The sequence below is a fragment of the Prinia subflava genome, chromosome 5 (assembly GCF_021018805.1).
Source record: "Prinia subflava isolate CZ2003 ecotype Zambia chromosome 5, Cam_Psub_1.2, whole genome shotgun sequence".
Taxonomy (NCBI): domain Eukaryota; kingdom Metazoa; phylum Chordata; class Aves; order Passeriformes; family Cisticolidae; genus Prinia; species Prinia subflava.
The window spans coordinates 29,948,407-29,963,342 of NC_086251.1; the positions used below are offsets into that span (position 1 = coordinate 29,948,407).

Consider the following 14,936-nt stretch of genomic DNA (forward strand, 5'->3'; position numbering starts at 1 on the left):
AATATCTAAGGTAGTTTCCTCTGTCTTTCCTTCCTTATTCTCACTGATGGAAAAAAGGGAGTACTTGCAAGTGAGCCTTTTTGACTTTGGGCAGAGAGATGGTGACAATCATCAGGGCTTTGGTCATGTTAATGACTTCCCTGCATGTGGAGACGTTTTTTTGTGGTTGCCATCTTCAGTCAGTTGATGCTTTTTATTTGCTTTTTTTTTTCCTTCAAAGACAGGAGTGCAGCCTAAAGATGTGAAATATGTAAATCAGTGAATTTATTGGGGTTTTTTTATTATTATTATTCTGAAACAGTAATTTCTGTTGCTGGTGTGAGCATCACCTAACAGATAGTCTGGAAATACTTAAGTGTGCAAGTCTGCCAAATGCTGCATGGTATTTCAGTGTGTGAAACAGGTGCTGTAGTCTCTTTTCCCCACCCTTATGCCTTGTCCTTATTGTGCAATTTACTCGGACCGTACCATAGGAAGGGCCTTCACTTAGCTTCTGTTTTAGATGTACACACTCCATATTGCATTTCCAGTCCTGCTTTATGCATGACCTTGTCAGCCCTCTTGGGATAGTGGGTGTACCTTAGCTTTCTCTGTGTTGAGGCTGGTATCCTTCCTGGAGTAGAGTGTATTTAGAAAGATTTTTTATTTTCCTCTAGGATCCCTGAATTTGTTCATTAGACACACAACTGAATTTTGGAGAACGGAGGTTCAAATTGTATCATAAAAAAGAGTATTCTTAGTAGCTCAGCTTTTAATTCTTTCTTGTTCTCAGAGAGGGCAATGGTCATTCTTCTGTTTGGCCTCTCCTGTCTTGGTAGGCCTCCATCATATGCACGAGGGTTTTTTGATTTGAAGATGAAACTGTTTCACACCTATCAGCATCCTCACATTAGCACTCTTGGTTCTGGCAGGCACTTGAAGCTCATTACTGTCCCTTTGCTCCATGGGATCCTGCTTGCTCCTACAAGCAGAGGTGCTGTTCAGGTTTTAGATATTCAGCACTGTGTGTAACTGTAGACAAGAAGTCAGGAAACCTGGTTTTGTTTCACAGTGTTGGTTAGGTCTGTTGGTTGACCTTTCTTGCCCTCAGTTTTTCCTGTACCGAGAAAAGGGAAAGCTGCCTACTTCAAAAGCCTCATGGTGCCTAATCTTTTTGTTAGCTTTGAAATACTTCAGCACCCAGGTCTTTCTAAAGCAAGAATTTAAAGTGCAATGTATTGTCCTTGTAATGCAAGTTTAAAAAGTATAATCTGTTGTTCAAAAGAAGCTCAGATTGAATGGGTTTTTGTAGATGGCTTTCTTAAGGCAGTAATCATCGTAAGTCTTGCCCTAATCACCTCTATACCTCTATTTAATATGGAGGGAGTTAAAAGAGAAACTATTTTGTCTAAAAAGAAAAAACGGAGAAAGGAGAATTAAAAAAAAAATCACTGGTGTCTGAAATCAAAGGAGAGATCCTCTTAGTGCATTTACTAGGAGAACATCTGAAATATTAGTTTAACCCTATTATAACAGAAGGGAATTACAAAGAATCTTTGAAACATCAGTCTAGGGGAAATTGGTGGAACCAACCTGATGAGTCCAAACTTATGTCAGCAGTTGCATTCATTTAGCTTTAGGTGAAAATTTGTATTAATCTTTTACCAAGTAGAGGCAAAAGCTTTGCTAGTTGAAGACTGGACTCTTCTACTACAGGAGCATTTTGGATCTTGCCAATTTTCCTGACAAAAGAAAAGCCTACTTTCTTCTTGCTATTTTCTTTAATTTCTGCTTGTGTCATTTTTCTAAATTAAAAATTCCTGCAACTTCACTAGAGAAAAGCAGGGAAGTGAGTGTATATATATTATTGGATAAAAGAACAATGGCAGCACAGAAGTGTGTAGGGAAAATGTATCATAGGACTGCAGCATTGACACGTGACTGATTTTGCATAAGCTATGAAAATGGCTTCACTCTTCAGAAGGAATTGCCAACTTTTACACTCAGATTATTTTTCTAAGGTAACATTCTCTGCTATCCATGTTCTTTGTGTTGTAGCAACTTTGGTGAATGCTTGGTTTTGGGAACACATCCTGCTCCTTTATTTGGCCTGAAGGTCATCCTCCCATGCCATATCTGCCCATATTTACATCTTTGCTATCTAGCTATCTGATGGAACCTGCTCCTTTGTGTTTTGCTGGATTTAGCTGAGCAGTGTTCTCTGTCACAGTCTGTACTCCATCCTACAAGGTGCTATTTCTGAACAGGCTGAATAATGGACTCTGATCAGAGAATTCAGGGATTAGAAAAAGATGGAAATGAGCAGGTATTTCAGCTAGTTTGTGGCTGTTGGACAGTTGTGTTTTACATTGTATTCTCTACTTTCTTTTTTTTTAAACTGGCTGAATTTTGTCATTGTTTGTTGTTTAGGTCTTTGTGTTTTTTTCCTGAAAAACCTATTGTCTGCTTACTGGATCTCATTTATTACTTATATTGCAGTAACACCTACATGATTTAAGCAGAGAGTGAGAATAGGACACTCTTGTGCCTGCTGACCTGCAGATCTGTAGTGAGGGCAAGCCTAGGGCAGGAGAATGTTTAGGAACAAGTCTGTAATAAGACCAAAACAAAACTTGGCTAGAGCTGGAGGAGGATTCATTCAAATAAACAAGGGGGGGGGTTATGCTTCTTGTTGTTTGTTGCTATTCAATCTTTGTAATGACCTTAAATCCTGAAAAAATAAAAGTAATACAGATGAGAGGGAGAGTTTAGTATACTTTAAGCCTCTGCTCTTGCCATCTTCTTCAGAATACTGAGATTCTTGTGTTATTTTCCTGTGAATAAAGGCAGAATACAGCAAATCATAATGCTTTCTGGAGAACTGCCTGAGATAAGTGATGTAGCAACATTTTTTTCAGTGATTCAGTTAGGTCAAAAGGGACAAACTAGGCAAGTCTTTGCTATTACATTGTTGGGTTGCTCTGGTGATGGGTACATAAATGGTGATGTTTGATGTTTTTAAGGCTCTAGTTTCTGAAATCTGTTATCAGATAAGAATCTCAGTTATTAAACAAGTTAAAATATTGCCCTCGTGGTTTGGCGGGAACAGCAAAGCTTCTGTTCACCTTAGAGTTTGCCATGCATGAAAGTTCATTAATGATAGGGAGATTCCATTTTGAACTAGTTGAGATGTTTCTGACCCTAGCAGCAAAGAGCTAAGAAATGACACATTCTCGAACATGCAGGATCTTCACCCTGAATTCTGTACTTTTCTCATCTTGGTGGATGGAGTTGATTTTAATTGTACTTTCTTTTTGAGGGAAGGCAAGGATGTTTAGTTTTGCTAACAATACGGAGCCTTTAATTTAGGTGGTTATTGTTTAATGTCCAAGCAAATGCCCCTTACTTCCTGGTAAGGATTCTTGAAGACAGTTCTTGTAAAGGTAGTAAGATAATCAGAAGTAGTGATGACAATTTAGAAAAATGAGCTTTTTTTCTGAAAAATAATCAAATCTTGAGTATGGCTTGTATACCTTCTGGTCTTCAGACACTGATGGACTTCCTTCTTGTTTGTCAACACTTACAATACTTATAGTGAAATGCCATACACTTAGATACAATTTATTTGCTTTTCAGAGAAACTATATGAGATTTCTGAGACTCATAATCTACTTTAAAAAGGCATGCAAGATTATTGATATTGTGCTGACTTTTCTGTTATTGGTTAATTTGGCTCTAACTGTTTGCTTCGGACTATATATGAGTTGTGTCCTTTTAAACACACAGTGATTTTCTTGCAAATAAACTCCTAAACTTTTCTGCAGTTTTCCAGGCCAAAATTCTGTTTGCCAAGTTTCATTCCAGTTTTTTTTTTTTTGCACAGTTAGAAGCTTCTCAATTTTGTGGTTACAGAATTGCTGACAAACACAGTTGCATGCAATGGTGTGTATTAGTTATGAGCATTCAGTTCATTCTTTCCTTTTACGGTCATTCTTTCATTAGCTTAGCCTCACTCACTGCTGTTTGTGATACCAACGCTTTTCCCTTGCTTAACTCATTTCTTTTCTCAAATGACACGCCTGTCCCAAGGACAGTGTCTGTACTGCAGTGCAGTGATATTGCTCCTTCCCTTACCCCTCAAACTGCCAGTAGAAACCAAACTATTTATGTTAGTTGTGCTGCTTGTGGACTCAAAGCCTTCCATTGTTTGACGGAGCTGGTATTTAGTTAGCCCTTGCCTGCTGCCTGTGTGCAGCGTATCCAGCTACGGAAATGGCCGTATTGCATATAATAGTCCATTCTCTCCTTCCTCAGCCTCCCTCCAGCTCCAGCATGTGTGTTTGGATTGCAGTGTTCCATCTGTGGACTAAATATTTCTCTTAATCATACAATATGACTTTTTAAAAAACTCAGAAGTGCATGTCTCTCTCTCTATTGCTTCCAGAGCTAGTAGGCAACATCAGCATTCCACAGCTGTCTGGGTGAGCCAAATTTGGAAGCAGAGTAAATCTGAGTAGTCTAGCTTTGGATTCATAAAAATAATGCCTCTGGCAGAAAGAGCACTCTTCTTCTTCAGAAGTGTCCTTTTTAGTATTGCCTTCAGATTTCCCACTAGCTGTCATGGTCTGTCTTCAAGATGAGAGTATTGCTTCTGGCATGATGCATCAGTCAACCTTTTAGTAGCTGCAACAAGGTGTTGCCTCTGAAACTCCTTTATTAGTGCATGCAGTAAGGGGCAGGCAGAAGTGGCAGTTCTAACATGAGCAACGTATCCAAACACGTCTACACTGCCCTACGTAATCCTGTGTGAAAAAATCCAAAAGTAACACTGACTCAAGGTACAGAGCAACACCCTGATGCAACTGAGAAAGGAGATATAGTCATTTGAACGTGCTGAAACACAGCACTTCTCTTCCTCACCCCTCTGCACTCCCCAACAAAAGAAAGTGCAAAAGCTCTAATTCTCATTAGTTTGAAGGTCTTTAGAGCTTTTTGATTCAGACATCCTCTTTAGTACTAACAAGTATTAGTAGTGGCTTAATACTGTAAAAAATAACTTCTGCTGGCTTTGTTCTTGGAGAGGGCTGACTGCTTTTTTTCCTGCAATTTTGATGGAGGTGGATAACTCTAGAAGGCATCTCAGGCAATTATTTTTCTCTTAAAAGCATCATGGTTGTTCTAAAATCAACAAAATTTTATGACGGAACTTACCAAAGTCTTAGGGTTCCTCAGTTCTCAGTACTGCTACCATGTGCACTGCCTGCAGTACTGGGCAGAGAAATTCCTCAGATCCTGTATATGTCCTCTGTTTGTGAACTAGATGAGCAGCTTTGCCACCAAGATTGAGCCATGAGCTGCACTCCCTCCATACACATCCCCCCACTTTTATTTGTGAACATATCTCTCAAATAGTCTGTCCTAGGAGGAGAGAGAGTAAGCAAATATTTTTCCTCTGTTTGGATCAGGAAGTGGATGTTTGGTGGGGGCTTGTGTCAGTTTATTTACCTCATTCCCACCTGAGTACCCACTGCCTCTTTTCAGAGTTGGTTAAAGGAAAACACAGTGCAGTTAATTTAACAAGTCCTTTCAAAGAGGCAGAGAGGAAGGAATCAGGACACAGCCAGGTGGGGAAAACAGAAAACTGCTGTCTTGTGATTAGTACAGTGAAATGCTGCACTTGGAGCTATAGTGTCAGACTTTTGGGGCCAGAATTAAGGCAAGTGGGGAAAGTCATTATCTTACATTATAAATGAATGGCAAACAGCTATTTTAGCATTTCTTTCTGTATCAGCCAAACTAGCTCACTGCTTTTTTAGTTAGTGTGGGAATTTCATTTTTTTGTTCGGTTTTCTTTTTTGTTGTTGTTGTTGTTTGAGCCACGTTGAAAAGAACTGCAGCAGGAACTGTATTTCCATTACATGTGTGACTGAATTGTGTGGAGTGAGGGTCTGAGGCAGGCAAAACTGTAGATCTTTTGAGGAGTATTAACTATGCAGCTCCTTAATTCTAGACTTTTCATGTGTGGATTATGATCATTTTTTTGTGAAGATCTAGTCTCTCTTGCTTCCTTTAATTTCTGAAGTAAAACACTTTTTTGGTGCTTTGCTACACTAAAGTTACGGCAGCATAATACGGAATTAAATTCCAAGTGTTTGCTTTGGTACCTTTGACTGCTATAGGAGCTTAATGAAACATCTGTAAGCAGAATGGAAGCCAGTTTGGTATTGCACTCCTATTGCTATAAAATATAATCTCAAATGATTTCATACTAGTAACCATGGAAACTTTGCTTGAAGACTTGAGAGGATGGGGCATTGGTAGGCTCACTCACTTGTAGGCAGAAGAGAATTCTGGGCTGTGATTTGGATTAAGGTTGAGGGGTAATGAGGGGAGAAGCTTAATCTTGGTGCAGCAGTGGCTGCACCTAAACATTTAGTCTGTTTGGTACATCTTTGTTATGACTTTCTTATTCATGCTGGACAACCCATATATTTTTATTTTAAAAAATCTTAGCCAAAAAAATCTGGGATTGTTTCTTCTGCCTGTTTTTTGTGTTGAGTTCTTGGTTGGGTTGGGGTTTGGGGGAGTTTATGATGTTTTAGTTTATTTGTTTGTCTTTTTTTGAGGAAGTGGAAAATTCCATAGAAAAAAAGATGGCTTACTAAGACCTGTAAGCAAAGAAGGAGTCAAAAATGTCATATGTGTTTTGGTTATCTTGTTTTGTTTTGATTTTTAATGCCTGACTGAATATTTTGAGCTGAGTACTTTATTGGTCTCAATTCAAAGAAACTAGGGCTGATGAGAGGGATCCTGAATCCTTGTCTCTAAGCTTACAGTTTCTAGTATTAAATTCTCTCATGTTTTAAGTAACTACCTTGAAGACAATTAAGAAAAGCTTAGCAACTTTGCCAAGGAGGAGGAGAACATGAGACACCAGGACTGTTCATGCTGATAGAAGTGTCCTGAAGTTCTGGTGCCCAGCTTGAAGAACTTCCTAGTTAGTTGATTTTGAAAATGTGACTTCTGGTGCCTTTGTGGCACCCTAGCTTTGACTGTTCAGTTCACAGAGAGAGTGTGTGTGTGTGTGTGAGCAGCATATTTCTAGGGCATTCGTTATGTAGAGTCTTGTGTTTTGTGTTGGTTTTGTTTAACTCCAGCTTAGGAACAATGGTTTTTTAACTTTACGGTATCTCAGGCAATAATGCATGTTTTGACCTGTATGGAATGTGGCTTCCCATCCATGTGGAGTGACTCATTTTTCACAGTTGTTGGGGCAAAGGGCTATATCAGAAAGTATTAGGCATTAACATCTATGAATAAACTTCCCTCTAGAATTCACAAATTCTGAGCTGGCACGCTTTTTCTGGTCCAGAAGGGGCATAAAAGTCACAGCTCTCAACAAGATTTGATGGTTATTGCTCAGAACAGAACTGTTGGGAAAAATTGAGCTCTAGTACTGTTCAGGGAGGTTTCAGTGATCACTGAACAAAAAAAAGAGATAAAATGTCTTCCATCTTTGTCTTGCTTTCCATATATATACACAATCATTTTAAGTACATAGATTGAATGAAGTCTTTGAAAAGAACAGAAAATCTGTACAAGTTGTATTTAAGGTGTGCTTTCATTAACCTTAGGTTCCTTTATGGAACAAATGACATTTCTGTTACTTTTTAAGGAGAGAGTCTGGAAACCTGTGAACCTTTGGGTTTGTTTTGTATATGTCAATAAGCGTGGATACAAATACTCCTGCTCTGAGCATACAGCCTTACATGGGACAAGGAAACCAGCTAAACCTGCCACATGAGGGTTTTAGGTAATAATGTCATGTGATAACATAATTGTCTTGCCTACTTGGCAGTATTTTTAGATGAAGCTAGTTCAAGATTAGCTAAGTGATTTATTTTAGCATTTCTTGCAATAACACGTTAGTAAGATGTCCTTTTATTTAAGACATCTGGAGCTGATTGTGGAGTTTAAACATCCTCTGGTGCCCTGTAGAGATGTAAATAGAAGCAGAAGAGAGAGAATGGCCAGCCTGTCTACATTTGGAGAAAATGCCATCTGGTGCCAGAGCAAGGGTAAAAGACTGCTTGGATTCAAGAACCAGCTAGCAAAGAGGGCCAGGGTAGGGTCAGTCTCAAAGGCAGACATCCCAGAAGTAAAAGGACAGCCTTTTAAAGGCTGAGTGCTCTGTCCAATTTTGCTCCAATGCAGGAAATACATTTGTTATTAACAAAACTACTTGCAGTCTTTAACTTTTCTCTTCTGAACACTTTACAGTCACAGCATTTTGCTAGCTGGTCATTCAGATTTCATACAAAGATTTTTCAGAAAGTGATGCTTTAAAGCAGGAACTAAATAAGGTAATAGTTTGCTGGGCGTGTTTGTTTGAAATGCCTCAGTAAGATTAAAGAGAGTTCTGTCTTTAGGTAGTTGAGCTGATGTGTGCAGCCCATCTCACCCGCTCCCCCTTGTCCTTTGCCAGCTCCCTGCTCCGCTACGGAGGAAACCTTTCCCTTCAGAGTGCCATGAGCGTGCGGTTCAACAGCAACGGCACGCAGCTGCTGGCCCTGCGGCGGCGCCTGCCGCCCGTGCTCTACGACATCCACTGCCGCCTGCCCGTCTTCCAGTTCGACAACCAAGGCTACTTCAACTCCTGCACCATGAAGAGCTGCTGTTTTGCAGGTGATCGTGATCAGGTAATACCCAAGCAGTGCTGCCCCGAGTCTGCAGCGTTTCCATGACTGAGAGCACCTCTGTGAGAGTGGCTTTTTTCTGATTCACGAGATAACACAGGACGCAAGACACGTCCAGGCTTACTCAGAACTATTTTGCAATGTGGGCTGTGAAAGAAGGAAAGCATGTACCAAAACACATGAGAAGTTTTATCTGTTATTTGATATGATCTAATACTCACTTGGAAGATTATATTCAGAAGAAAATATTTGCTATCTTTTTAGGTCCCATTAATACAATGTTATCTACTCATCTACATATGATAAGGAAGCATCTTCCTTGCATTTCAGTTTTGTTACAGAGTGACATAGAGGCAATCCCACAAATGTAAATATTGTGTATCTATAGAGTTATTAATTCTTATTTCAGATGATAATGTTTCTCTTTTAATATTCAAGTACTAGATCAGGTAGGATATGTCTTTGTAGGTCAGTGTTCTGTAAGTGGTGATGGCAGGTGGTTGGGAAGGAATAGTCTGTTACTTCAATGAGGAAGGGCTCAGTCCCTACTACTGATCACAAAGAAATAGGTCACACATAAAGTGGCTAACAGAAGTTCATATGATTCTAGAGCCAGATACTGTCTTTGGACAGCTGTATTTAAAAACCACAGGCACTGTTTAAGGACATAAGATGTATTTTCAAGCTATGATGGTATCAAACTATGATCTGAAAATTTCTGAACTGTCATCAGCAAAATTCCTGCAGTCAGAATTTTATCACTAATTCTGTTGCTGCTGCTGCAGGAGGCAGAGTTGAGCTTCTTTCAGACTGCAAGTAGGAAATACATTCACGTCATTGAACTTGAGCAGTGTTCCTTAGTTCTGAATATTTTTTGACAGGAGTGTGAAAATGTGATAATGAAACTCATTTAAAGCAATTGAGGGCTTACTATAAAGCATGGGAAAACACACGTTGGTTAAGAAGAAAACCATTGACAATTTGTGGTCCATTATTCAGCCGGCCTAAAGATAACACACTTTTCTCCTCTAGAACTCAGTGTAGAGCTGTGTACACTCTGACACATAATTTAGCTTTCCATTTGTTACTAAAGAGGTAAAGTCTTAGTATGTTGCTCTGCTTTCTAAGGCATTGTCTTGTGGATATGGTATTATTTGAACAGGAGGAGTATGTCTGTTCTTTATCAGGCTGATGCAATATTTCAGGAGCCTGCATTAAAAAGAAAACTTTATATTCTTGTGGCTTGACAGACTTTCTGTTCAGATAAGTAGCAGCACATAATGCTGCTAATGAGTTGGAAATCAGAGCAAAAGACAATTATATTCTCTCATAAAACTATATGAAGCTAATAGGGAAGATGAAGTTTTATATGGAATATTAGAGAGATGTGGAATTTGACATTTAGACAGAAGCTCATACCCATCTTCCAACTGGAAGGAAAAATGATAATGAATTCAGAAAATGCCAACACATGCTCCAGCTCTATGTCTGAAACTGTCCAGCAATGTTCAAATTCAGTGGCTAAGACTGTCAAAACTAGGTACAGCCCTTAGGGCCTGCCTTTTACAGAGAACCCAATTCCAGGTGCAGGTATATCTAGACAAGAGGGTTAGAGTTGTAACCTCCTGTAAGATAGACAAGGTAAATATAAAAATAACAATTTTTTTTAGTTTTGCCCTTCTATACAACTAGTATGCTTTGATATAATGTATACAAGTCTTCACTGAAAATCAGAATTCGTCAAAAGAAATAAAGCTGTATCAAATTTAATCTGGCTGCAGTCACCTCTCCCTTTTAATATTGCTGTTCTTAGCCTTTATAAAGAATGTCTTTCATTTGAGATCCATGCAAAGTAAGCTTCACAGAATACCTTGGTTGTATATCCTCATAGGATCAAAATTTTGTGTGGCCTAAGGCTCATTTGAAGGCACTTGTGGATAAGAAAGTTGCTTTCAAATTGTGAGTGGCACTTATGGTAGGAAGGCTTCTTTAGCAGTTTTTTCACATTGAACCTCTGATTTTCTCTCTTCGATTCTTCTTTATTAAACTGCCAACCTCATATTTTTTTCTCTTTTAAGCTCTTAGGTTTTACCTTTTTTACAGAGCACAGTAAATTAAAAATGGAGTCTCCTGTGTTCAAAAACTATTATGTGTTGTCTGCACAGGTAGTTCATCTCATAAAGTTGCATTTCTAGACTATATTTTAAATCTAATAAGGAAGTATTATCCTTAATGCATCAATGCTTAGAATGCAATTGCGTTGGGAAAAAAGTGAACTGCTGAAAGGGCGAGGCCTTTCTTGTCCAGCAGAGGTAAGGCCTTTCACTGATACCACTTCCTAACCTGGTAAAAAGTGTTTACTTGTTTTTCTGAGTTAATGACTTGTACTGACACTCAGAGAGCTCTGACAAGAGTCTGGATGTGATATAGGGGTCAGAAGATGGATGAGAGATGGAGATATGGCCTTTCAGCTCCGTGAGACACAGCTCCTCATGGAGCTGTAGCCTTTGCTAATCTTTCTCTGAAGTTTGTACATAGAAAACAGTTTGCTCACAGGAAGTTTTCCTGTAAATTATGGCCATCAGAGTTGAAAACCTCCTAACTGTTAGTTTGGGGTTGCCTTTGGAAATTTGTTTTAATACAGTGGTGAAACTCTACAGTAAAGGTAAATAACACGCTGTTCCTTATGGATTGCATTCTGGTATGGCAGAAATGAGCAGATTCTGAGCTGCAAGCACACAACTTAAGAGTTCTCTTGGAGATTGCCCTTATATTTAAGAAGCTAAATGCTTAAATTCCTAAAATGACCAGAAGTGTTGTTCTTCCTTTGATAAGGTATGTGTGTTAAATTGATGAAATTTCTTTGCAGAAACAAAACACAGACTGCTCATTGGGGAAGAGTCTGATTGGTTTGTCTGTTGATGGGGATTAGACTCTCTAATATTTTCTCAGTATTGTTTCTTTAGTGCTCACAGGTTGTGATAGGTATTCAAAAGAACTTGGAGGCAGAACTCCTGATGTATCACTGGGGAGGGAAGCCTGCTACCAGCAGGCGTGCGGTGATCTGTATACCACCTCCTTTTACTGGAGCATCTGAGATGCAAGTAGATTGAAACCTCTTAGCAAAGAATGATATATCATTAACACTTCAAGGTACAAAATGCAGGAAGACTCTCCTGTTAACTATGATTTTTTTTTAAGTGTAAGAACATATTCTGAAATGCTTATATGATTTTGCGATGTTGCAGGTATTATGGGTAGCAGCACAAGCTAAGTGACAGGGATTTTAGAGGATGAGCAGCTTTGTTTCTCTTTGTGGCCTTGCAAGTTATTGTTGTCCTCCAAAAACATTATTGTCCTAGTCCTTGTGAGCCTGATTTCAAAGTCAATGAGTAGTGTGTGTACATATACATACATACATACATACACACATACATACATACATACACACATACATACATACATATATATATATATATATGAGCATTTTTCCTAGAAATACCACAGTCATGCTTTTCTTGTTTCATGCAGCTACCAAAGCTTGAGAGGCATTGTTTAGGTAATATTTTATTTGCACCCATTTAAAGCTACCTTGATTTGCTCCTCTCAGAACTTTTTCTTTTGTCCTTGTCATTGGTGTAATGACCTAATTCACATGGCACCAATTTTTCTATTCTTTGAAGAGGAGCTCTGATGCTGGTTGATAAATGGTATGGTGTGTGCATTATCCAGGAACTCACCTGAGTCATACAGCTGAGAAAGAGAGGAGGGGTAAGGTAGAGTGGATGGATCAAACATGACTCTCAGCTTCCCACTGCTTGTTGGCTGTAGAGATTTGTGTGAGAATGTAATTTATCCATTCTTCTGGGCATCCAGGTACAGAATTTTAGAACCAGTTTATTTATACCTCCAAGTCTCACTGACTTTAGTATGCAGAAGTGTTTGATTACATATAAATACTAAATGTGTGAGATTCTTTAGTCATGTCACAGTGCTGGATGAGTTTCTATTCTTCTTGTCAGCATTCCAATTTGGGAAATGTTGATTAAATATTAAGGATTTTAGTTGCTGGTATAGAAAATATTTTCTTGTATCTGAGGATATAGAAAGTATTGCAGGACTTCAGGTACCTAAATGTGTTTTTAAGTGTAGTAGCCTCAGAGGCTATAGTGATAGGCAACAGCAAAAAAAAAGGCCCAGAAAGAAACCACAAAACACAACCACTCTCCAAACTAAAATAGTCCAAAAGGTTTTCTTGCTCAAGAATTGTTGCCTGTGTCACAATGATGAATGCTATGGGTTCATTCCTGTTCTTTCCCTGTGTAGATAATGTGAGGCTCTGTAACGCTTGTGGTTGTAAAATCAACTGCGTATTGCCTGTTTAAAAAAGGTGGGGGTGGGGAGAAATAACTTGTACCCTGTGAATCAAACAAAAAGTGTCTTGACTCTGGCATGCCCTCAGACATTACATCACCACTCAGCCTTTTCTGTTGACATTACACTGGTATAGGAGAGTTTCAGGAATGCACTGCTCACGGTACTGCAAGACTGCTCCAACTCCCTATAAAGTTACAGCCCTCATTATGTTGAAATCCGTGTTCTAAATAGCCCTGGTTAGGGACAAGCCAGCTTTTCACAGGGCAGAATTATTGCATGGATGCAATTCTTCCAAAAACAAGGTTAGCTGTATAGGTGCCAGGGGTCTTGTATGGTTGTATATTGCCTGTGTAAAGAAAGAGAGTTCAGTGTTTCTTCAGTGGTGTTATTTGTGTCATCTGATTTGGAGGTCATTTATCATGGGAAGTAGTCCTTACCAATGTCTAGGTTTAAGAACTAGTAAGAAGAAAGGGAATTATTCTTTTAGAAAATATACTGTAAGTTTCCTATGCATGGAAGACCTCCTAATGAATAGTAGCTTATTGCAGTCAGCATTTCTTAATATATGAAAAGCATTCAGTGTGCAAATATGTTGCAGTGCTTCAATAAAAAGAAAATTGATGTCCTACTCTGTCTTAAATTTGCTTTCTTCCAAGAATTACTGATGACACTATATTTTGGTTTTTGCTTTATCTAAACAGCAGTTTAAATTCTATCTATATGCATAATACATACCTGTAAAGCCCATGCATGAGATTTATCTAGCAGTGAAATTATTTATTCTTTTTTTCCCCTTTGTTTTTGGTAATTGACATTGGGAAATGCCTCTTCAGAGTCAAGGTCTTGACAGCAGGAGCTATGAATTTTCTTTAACCCTTCTTGTTCTGGTTGCCTCTTCCCCTATTCCTGGTGCATCTTCCCATCCCAATTTCCTGTCTCCCTTCATTACTGCATTCCTGTAAGCCCTTGGGGGAGGTTTTTATGACATGGCAATACATGAGCCCTAAAGGACCCATACTGAAACTAAGTTCTGGTGGGTGGAGTGGAACTCAGACTCGGAGACTTTGAATTTTGCAGGCTTTGTGTTGCTCATAGTACATCACAGGAGATGATGCTGTAGTTAGTAGCACCTCTCATATGCTTAGATAAACTTGTTGATTTCTTTGTAATGTAATAGAAATATTTTCTCTGCCACAGAAATCCTCAGTAAGGATTTCTAAGTTGCTTTTGTTCATTAATAAAATTCCTATTATGGCCTATCTGCATGACAAAAAGGCAGCTGTAAAAATGTTGATGGATTGTTCCCAATGATGCTTCTGTAAGCATTTGAAACTGCCCCACACAGAGTTGGCTGCTTGTAAGATTTGGGATTTAGGGAGTGGGAATACAAATTTTTGGCTTGGAAATTTATGTTCTAGAAGCAAGTTGTATTTCTGCAGTCTGCTGTGTCACAGCTTTACTTTTTCCAGTTCATGAGAAAGGCATGCGTCTTACTGAGAACAAAGCTTCTGTTGTTAAAAGTCTTTTGGACTCACCTGTTTGATTCTCAGGCTGAGATGGAAAACTTTTAAGCTCTTCTTTGTGCCAGTTTCAGCCTCTTGAAAAACAGTCTCAAAGAGTACAGGGCAGTATGTAAAGAGTACAGGCTGTCCTGGCTAGTGTGAGAAAAGATGTCTGTTTTCACATTCTTGTGAGCCCTCTTTAAATTTGATAAATAGTGAAATAAACCCCCATTTGTGCACCAGAATTTATTATAAAGTAGAAGATGAAAGGTTGTGTAGATACCTTGTAAGCAAATTCTTTTCTTAGCCATAAGTTTTCCAAAACACATCTCAGAGAAAGCTTCCTCATTTATGTCTCCTCTTACTTTAGGTTTTTTTCTTT

General features: G+C 38.8%; 1 protein-coding gene across 1 annotated transcript in view; it reads left to right on the top strand.

The window, feature by feature from the left end:
- Positions 1 to 14,936, top strand: part of DCAF5 (DDB1 and CUL4 associated factor 5) — a 67,971-nt gene that overhangs the window by 26,242 nt on the left and 26,793 nt on the right. Inside the window, exon 6 of the mRNA XM_063398739.1 lies at positions 8,465 to 8,678. Coding sequence (XP_063254809.1) covers positions 8,465 to 8,678 — 214 coding nt within the window. The remainder of the gene's footprint in view (positions 1 to 8,464; positions 8,679 to 14,936) is intronic.